Consider the following 9,120-nt stretch of genomic DNA (forward strand, 5'->3'; position numbering starts at 1 on the left):
TATAGGAGATAAAGATGAAATTTAAAATCCATTTGCATTGTTTTCGAGTATATTAACAGAGTAACTCTATACTTGTGACTATAAAAATATCACTCCACCTCTGCTAAGGCCTACTTATATCAATCAGCTTTTGACACAACAAGATTTTTATGTAATATCTAGAATACAGAGCAGTGAAACACTGTATTTCAACTTTTGTCCCATACATGAAGGATAGAACATATGTCCTTTTTAATACTGACGTCAGAGCCCTGAATTAACCTCTAAAGAATTTTTTTTCATAAGAACCATAAAATATATCTCAAGCATTTTCATAATATTCAATTCTGACAGAAAGTGTATTTGAGAGGCTTGATTTGGGACAGTCTCAGATAATATGCTAATTATTTATTCTATTGTCTTAAGTATATCCTTTTATATACAGGCACTCATTCACCCATTCAACAAATACCCATTGAATACCCACAATAAGAACTGTGCAAGTTGCTAAAATTGCAAAAATAAGTATCTTGAGATAATTGTTGACAGTCTTTCTGTCTCTGAAGAAAATCTTCAGAATAATGTGGTTACTTTATGGTTTTTGATAGCAAATATAAAATTGGACTATATTCTCTAGGAAAAGTGAGGCATAGTCTTGTGTTTTATTTTTCCCAGGATATGAGAGAAATCATGTTTTTACAAAGTAGAGTTTATGAAGAGGCACAAGTACCTGTTTGAGATTCTTTATATTCTCTTAATACCCAGTAGTGACTTGGAGATTTTTCTTTGCAGTACTTTCTTGCTCTTATTTTTTTCCTTCACATAGAAAAATAAGTCAGATTCAACTTTCATAATTATTACCCTTTTCTTTAATAGTTTTATAAGTCACTTTATTATTTCAGTTAGAAGTCATAATAACACTGAAACATATTTTTCTCTGAACTCCTGAGTCCTCTGCTCCACACCATCCTAAACTTTAAGATGCAGAATACGAGCTTCCTCTGTCTGGGACATTGCTGGTTGTTGAGGAGGAGGAAAACACTTTGTTGCATGGTCTCAGACTGATAAATGCTCTACCTGGAAGCAATACACAGTGTTTTCACTTGTTGCCGTCTGCGAAATGAACAAAAGACACAAACACACACAAAGACAGACAAGACTGCAGCCCCAAAGTCTGCAGCCATTTATTTTTATAGCCAAAGAGGTTGCCGTGGTCCCAGTTCCTTTCAAGATAACTAATCTATTTTCCCTGCTGGTTCTTGCGCAAACCAACCCCCGCTCAAAGGTCAGTGCCGCTCTTAAAAATATCTCATCCTTCCTGTTTGCAGGCAAGGAGGAGCGTGCCTGTGTGCAGGCCATGCTCTGAATTGTTCTTAAGGATTGAGCAGCACTCCAAGACATCTGTGTGCAGAATATCCTTGTTAACCCTTGCGTGAGTCCATCCGTGTGCGGAATGAACTCACATACATTCTACATCACTGGGCACTCATTTCCCTGGTGAAGTCTCATGGCTATGCCTAACTTCCAAAGGGCAGCGAAGTGCAAATCAACCATAAACCCAGAAGGAGACCAGAATATTTGTGAAGAGTCCTAAATTTACCAAAATTATGAAAATTTTAGTCCAGTTCATTTGAAAATTAAATGGATAAAGTTGTATAGAAATTACCAAAAATCACTTAAGAACTAGAAAACATGAATAGATCAACAACTATTAAAAAAAATTAATTAGCCCTGGCCGGTTTGGCTCAGCGGTTAGAGCATCGGCCTGTGGTCCGGAGAGACCCGGGTTCGGTTCCCGCTAAGGGCACGTACCTCGGTTGCAGTTTGTCCCCGGCCCTGGTTGGTTGTGCGGGTGGCGACCACTCAATATGTCCCTTTCACATCGATGTTTCTCTCTCTCTCTTCCTCTCTCTCCCTCCCACTCTACCTAAACAAAAAATGGAAGAGTGTCCTCGGGTGAGGATGATAAAAAAAAAAAAAATTAATTAGAACTTAAAATCCTGCCCCCACACTTGAAAAGGCTATAGGCCCAGTTTATAGTCTAGATTTACCAAACCATTAAGGATTCTAATTTTGTGCAAACTGTTTCAGATAGTAAAAATAGAGCACAAGAAAGCCAATAATGAGAACTGTTAAGGGTCTGAGATTTACCCTGTTGCAAGCAAGCAAGTTAGTGTCGCCAGTTCTATGGATGCTTGCAGAAGACACAAGACTACTGGGTCAGAGACAGGATGGTTTAGTACTCACAGCAGTAGACAGCAGCAGCAGCTGTGGTGGATATGTGAGCCCCACCTTTTATAGGGCAATATCAATGGGGCCAGATGCTCTCTACCCATGTGGTGGAGTGCATTACCATGGAGAGCTCTAAGCTTACAAAAGTCAAATCTTTTGTAACAGGCATTAAATATGCTGTTCTAAGACTATAAACCAAACCTTCCCAGAGGGATATACTGTCTTCCAACACTATTTGTTATAGAAATAACTCTCAAAAATAATACAGAACAAAGGCAGTCAGTAGAGATCCATAAAGATGGTCACCTAACTGCCAGCATGTTTTGTGAAGCCAATAAAATGATATACAAACCAGGCAAAAATAACATAAAACAGAAAATGATAGGCCAATCTTCCTGACAGAAATAGGCATAATGATGTTGTAAAAATATACAAAACTGAATTAACCAGTGCATAAAAATCAGTATTATGAACACATGGAATTTATCCTAGGTATGTAGGAATAATAAACAATTGAAAAATCTATCACTTTAATTCATAACTTTAACAGATATTTTGAAATGCATTCAACATTTACAAAAAAACTATTTGAATTCATCATATTAACAGATTAAAGAAAAAAAAACATACAAACATCTCAGTAGATACAGAGACACTATTTTCACTTGACCAGATAATCAATGTTTAATATTGGCACAAGAATCCAAATTTTCTGATTGTTTGAAGAGTATTATTTCACTGCACTATTATGTGGCCAGAAAAGTCTGAAGTATGTGTCTTTATTTTGTTCTTTACTTTAAAATAGCATAATTAAAATGCACTAATAATATTGGACACTCTAAACCATGACAATACCAAACTGATTATTATCAGTTTATCACCAGTAGTAAGTTGTGGTTAAGTCTGTGTAAAAGTGAATTCCTAGTACAGAAGCTTCTCACTCCACTAACTTCAATAGACATCCATTTTTTGAATTATATATATAGCCCTGGCTGGGTGGCTTAGTTGGTTAGAGCATCATTCCATATACCAAAAAGTTTATGGGTTCGATGCCTGGCCAGGACACGTACAGGAGGCAACCAATTGATGTGTCTCTTCTCTTGTCTTCTCTTCTCTCTTTCTTTCTCTCCCCCAACACCCCCTGCCCCCTTCACACCACTTCTTCTTTCTCTGAAGTCAATAAACATATCCTTGGGTGAGGATTTTAAAAAAATTTTAATATATATATATTTTTAATGTATTCATTGACTGTTATTATTAAAGGTTTTAAGTGTACTGTCTCTTAGGATTTTATTTTAAATGGGGGCAATATGACCCCAAAGTTGATTTTAATAAAAAAAAACCTTAGTACAGTGTTTTGTTGCCCTCAAAGACTCAACCCTACCTGACAAAATCTTATTCTTTAACAATTGAATTTCTTTCATTAGGGAGAAATTCGGTTTCATTTAATTTAATTTACTGATTAGAATATTTAATTTAAAATAATCTTAAATTTAACGTATTTTTTCTCCCTACAAAGATGGTAATTTTAAAAAAGATTGAACCTAGCTGCTGTGGCTCAGTGGTTGAGTGTCGACCCATGCACCAAGAGGTCACCAGTTTGATTCCCAGTCAGGACACATGCCCGGATCGTGGGCCAAATCTCCAATGTGGGGCATGCAGGAGGTGGCCAATTGATGTTCTCCCTCATCAATGTTTCTATCTCTCTTTTTCTTTCCCTTCCTCTCTCTAAAAGCAATAAAGAAAAAAAAAAGATTTTTTAAAGATTGAGAAACACTGTTCTAGACTAATAGTTTCTTAAAACAGGAACTGTCTTAAAATATCTTTAAATCCTCAGCCATTAACATATAGCACTTTGCCCTGGACGGTTTGGCTCAGCGGTTAGAGCATCGACCTGCGGTCCAGAGACAACCAGTTTCGGTTCCCGCTAAGGGCACGTGCCTCGGTTGCAGTTTGTCCCCAGCCCTGGTTGGGGTGTACAGGTGGCAACCACTCGATGTGTCCCTTTCACGAAGATGTTTCTCTCTCTCTCTCTCTCTTCCTCTCTCTCCCTCCCACTCTATCTGAACAAAAAATGGAAAAATGTCCTCAGGTGAGGATAAAAATATATATATATAGCACTTATACTCTCCATAAATATTTAATAAATTCCATATTTTCAGTATCTGATATTCTGACAGTTTATAAGCAGCTGCCTGAGAGAAATTAATGCATATTTGAAGGAAAACAGCCTTTATGCCATTGGTTTGCACAAGCAATAGTAAGTTTACTGATTTACTTAGAAAAGACACATAGTATGAAGAACCAACACTTACAAGAAAAGGCAGCTTCTTCCTCAGATTAAAAGTAGTAGTGGCAATAGTAACAATATAACAAGAAGACTCTAACATTTCTTGAACCTTTGGGCCAGGCATATACTTTCCATGTACTAATTCATCTAATGCTCACATAATAGCTCAATGAATTGGGTGTGTTCATTATCCTCATTTTACCATGGAGTCTGCAGTTAATCACTGTGATTAGTATTCTGACAACTTTTCTAATGTCAGTCAATCTGATAACTTATTCAGTAACAATGTCTGTGAAGATATTTTCCTGTAGTCTCATTTTGATTTAGAAATTGCAATCATCCCATCAAATTTACAGCTTTGGAAATTCCAAAATTATTAAAAACACCCACTCCCTCCCTACTTTAAAAAAAGTTTTTAAGAAATTAATATTTATCAGGCAATGATTATTATCCAGCTTACCTATAAAAGCTCAAGTCATCCTGAGTCACCATCGCCTTCTGGTGTTCAGAGCTGGAAATTTTATAGCCTAGTGTCCTCCTCCACTGCATTCTTTCTCCCACCTTCCACCGAAACAGGAAAGTAGTAGTCATGAGAACGCTCTTAGAGTGAAGGGGGCCTGTTAGTAACTATGCCAGGATACCACCACCCAACTGAGACTGTCCCGGGAGAACCAGCCTGTATGATCTCTCTGCTCCTGCTGCTGCACCCTGGTGCCCGGCCTGTGCTCAGCTCTGAGCCATGACTGAGCCATGACTGCCTTACTGCTGTGCCATAAGCAACAGAAACTTTTGAATCCGAAGAATCTAAGGATTATAAATGACCTTTTTGGGTAGATAAATCACAGATTTTCAAATGTAAAAGTAACACTAATGATTTCCAGTAACTGTGTTACCAGTTCTCCAGCCTAAATTTGTGAAGAAGTTTTTAGGTATATAAATTATTTGGGGAATATCTGTGTGTATGTGTTACGATAATTTTTGAATGTGAGAAAAATTATTGCTACCTCCCCTCTCTGTTTCTTAAGCAGAGCACCCCTTTCCTCTTCGAATAGCGACTATAGTTTAGAGAACAGTGGTTAGATAGATTTAAAAAGCGGCTGGGGTTTAAATCCCTTAAATGTGCTCTCCAACCAATAGAATGTCTAAAGGTTGATGCAAGGCAGTCCATTGGGATCTGTGAAGATAGCATTAAAATGTATATTATGTTTCTCTACACGGAAGAAAAATTAAGCTTTACAAATATTTAGGGGTTACACTTTAGGAGTTATTCTTACTTACATGTTATGATGCTATGTAATGTTAGCTGAGGAAAACTGAAGTCTGACAGCACAGAAGGGCTGACTTCATTTGTTGTGTGTTGCAATATACTGAAGTTTGCATATGCCCAGTTAAGAGGAATTTAGATTATATTGTCTAGTTTTAGCTAAACTACCAGTACAAAGTGGACAAGAGACTTAATTAAAGAGAATCCTATAAAGAAATCAGATTGAATACTAATAAGGCAAACAAAAAATAGAGGAGCTGATACATCATCCTAGTATAATTTAATCATTGATGAAAGAAATTGAAGATACAACTAAATGGAAAGCTATTCCATGTTCATTGATTGGAATAATTAATATTGTTAAAATGTCCATATTACTCAAAGCAATATAAAGATCCAGTGCAATCCCTATCAAAATGCCAGTGGCATTTTTTCCACAGAAATAGTAAAAAAAAGAAATTTATAAAATTGTATGGAACCACAAAAGACCCAAACAGCCAGAGCAATCTTGAGAAGAATAGCATGCAAGGTATCATACTTCCTGATTTCAAATTATATTGCGAAACTGTAATCAAAATAGTATGGCACTGGCCTAAAAACAGACACCTAGATCAACGGAACACAACAGAGAGCCCAGAAATAACCCACTCATATACATTCAACCAATTTTTAATAAGGGTGCCAAGAATACACAGTGGGGATAGGAGAGTCCTTTAATAAATGGTGCTGGGGAAACTGGACAGCCACATAAAAAGAATGAAATTGGGCCCTGAACCTACACCATGTACAAAAATTAACTCAAGATAGGTTAAAGACTCAAAAATGTAAGACCCGAAACTGTAAAACTGTGCAAGAGAACATAGGGGTAAGCTTCTTGGCATCAACCTTGAGAGTGGTTTTGTTTTGTTTTGTTTTGTTTTGTTTTGTTTTGTTTTGTTTTGTTTTGTTTTGTTTTGTTTTGTTTTTGATATGACCACAAAAGCTCAGGCAGCAAAAGCCAAAATAAAAAAAGTGGGACTACATCAAACTAAAATGCTTCTTCATGGCAAAGGAAACAATCAAAATGAAAGATAACCTATGGATTGGGAGAAAATACTTGCAAACCGTGTTTATGATAAGAGATACTGGGAATTTGCTTAAAGAGTAGACTTCAGGTGCTCTCACAACAAAAAAAGTAATGATTTGAGGAAATGGATATATTAATTAGCTTGACTGTAGTAGTCATTTCTCCATATAATTATAGCAAATATAATTTTTATTTTAAAAATAAAACATACATAAACAACAATTTTGGACTTCTTTAAATAACCCTGCTGATACCCAGGTGAATGCAGCCTGGTGATCAGAATAAGCAACCTCATCTAGAGCATAACATTTCCTATTACTCAGTTGTTACAGGGGATGAACTAGAATCTGCTTTAAGTTTGAGCATCCCTCACAGAACCTTTTATTCACTGAGTTACTAGCAAGTACTAGAATTCATCTTTTCTGTTCAGTTATTCTATTGTCTTCACTCACTAACACTAATAAATACAGAAATAGAGTAGGCCATAGATAAATAAAAAGCAAAGATTAATAACCAGATTATCAGTCTTTAAAATATTGAATTTTATATTTCGAGATTTCTGAAATTACTGTTAAGCAGCCAACAAAACCAGGTTGCTTTTGGGCAAGTGTATACTCAAGCTCTGAATAATTTGCATGTAAATATCACAAAGAAAGCCAGCATTTCTCTGTGCGATGTAATATTTCCCAGAAGTAGCACATTCATTTAGTCATATCCTTTGGACTAGCGTTTACTTTTGAGAGTTGCTTTTTATGTACCAACCAATCATTTAAGTAGATATATAATTAGAAATTTATAAAAATTAAAGCTAATTTTACTTTAGCTTTGCTAATTTTATTTAATTAATTAGCTTATTTAGCTTTGCTAATTTTAAAGCCCCTACCTTAAAACCCTTAACTAAAAGAGACTTCTGATAATTGCTAACCATTGGAAAAAAATGGTCAGGAATACAAAAAAAAAAAAAACCCTCACGGAAATTTAGATATGCTCAGTTCATAGTACCTGTGTTCATTACGCAACGTCCATTCTGATCATGCACGTGAATGTAATGAATTTTAAAATAACATGCTCATACATCTTCTAGGTTTCCACAGACGCGCAGCTCCGGTCACAAGGAGGCAGTTCCCACACGGCGCACACAGGATGGACTACCTGCACTTTGAGGATGATAGCCGTGGCTGGTGGTTTGACATGGACATGGTGATCATCTATATTTATTCAGTGAACTGGATCATCGGATTCATTGTTTTCTGCTTTCTCTGCTATTTTTTCTTTCCGTTTTAGGAATTTTCACACCTTACTACAGTTGAACAATCACAGATGATGTAGATAACAGTTACTTAAACAAATTTTTTAAATGTGCTTTGAAATTTTTATAATGTATTCTATAAAATGTGGGTGTTTATAGAAAGTCTGAGCATAAATAACTTATTAATGTTTTTTATGTAACAAACTAAACTATCTAACGCTTAGCAAGAATGCACTATTAATTTCATAGTTCTTCATTTAGGATTTGTGGGCTCTAATTTTACAGTGTCATTTTTATACTTATCTTCATTGTAAAAACTGAGATTTTCCTCCACTTAAAAATAGTAAAAATACAAAATGAAATGATAAATATGGATAGATATCAGAAAAAAATATTTAGTCACCACTTACGCTCAGGCAAATTATATGCATTAAAGATAAACCATATTCTCGGGAACTAACCTAACAGGCTAAATTCCATTTCCAGTCATCCCTAATTATGTCCCTTTCTATTACAAAGAAACTGTCCTTTTTTTACAGACCTAATAGTAGCTTTAGTGCAACATTTTTAATTATTACAAGAACAGAATGGTAAATATTTAAAGAGACTAAACCTCACCAATAGAAACTGAGAAATATATTAACACTTTTTGAATTATTACAGGATTACTCACCCGAAGATATAAAAAATATACATACTGATTTTCAGTAGTCTAAAACAGCAATGCATGTCAAAATGTAATTAATGATTAATTTAACTATAAGGTTGTCAAATATAGAGTAACTGTGCAATAAAGAGTGGCTTTTACATTTTTATTGTTATATGTGATATAATGCCTGGAATAAAGATTTTTTGGGCCCTGGCTGGTTTGGCTCAGCAATTAGAGCATCGGCCTGTGGTGCAGAGAGACCCAGGTTCAGTTCCCACTAAGGGCATGTACCTCGGTTGCAGTTTGTCCCCAGCCTTGGTTGGTCATGCGGTGGCAGCCACTCGATGTGTCCCTTTCACGTTGATGTTTCTCTCTCTCTCTTTCTCTCCCT

The 9,120-nt window shown here is 35.8% G+C and overlaps 1 protein-coding gene across 1 annotated transcript in view; it reads left to right on the top strand.

The window, feature by feature from the left end:
- RNF180 (ring finger protein 180) overlaps window positions 1–8,872 on the top strand; it is a 120,732-nt gene extending 111,860 nt beyond the window's left edge. The window contains exon 7 of the mRNA XM_036280363.1: window positions 7,916–8,872. Within this exon, the coding sequence (XP_036136256.1) occupies window positions 7,916–8,115 (200 nt within the window). The 3' untranslated portion in view covers window positions 8,116–8,872. The remainder of the gene's footprint in view (window positions 1–7,915) is intronic.
- Window positions 8,873–9,120: the final 248 nt, after the last annotated feature.

Source organism: Molossus molossus, unplaced genomic scaffold (assembly GCF_014108415.1).
Source record: "Molossus molossus isolate mMolMol1 unplaced genomic scaffold, mMolMol1.p scaffold_m16_p_3, whole genome shotgun sequence".
NCBI lineage: Eukaryota > Metazoa > Chordata > Mammalia > Chiroptera > Molossidae > Molossus > Molossus molossus.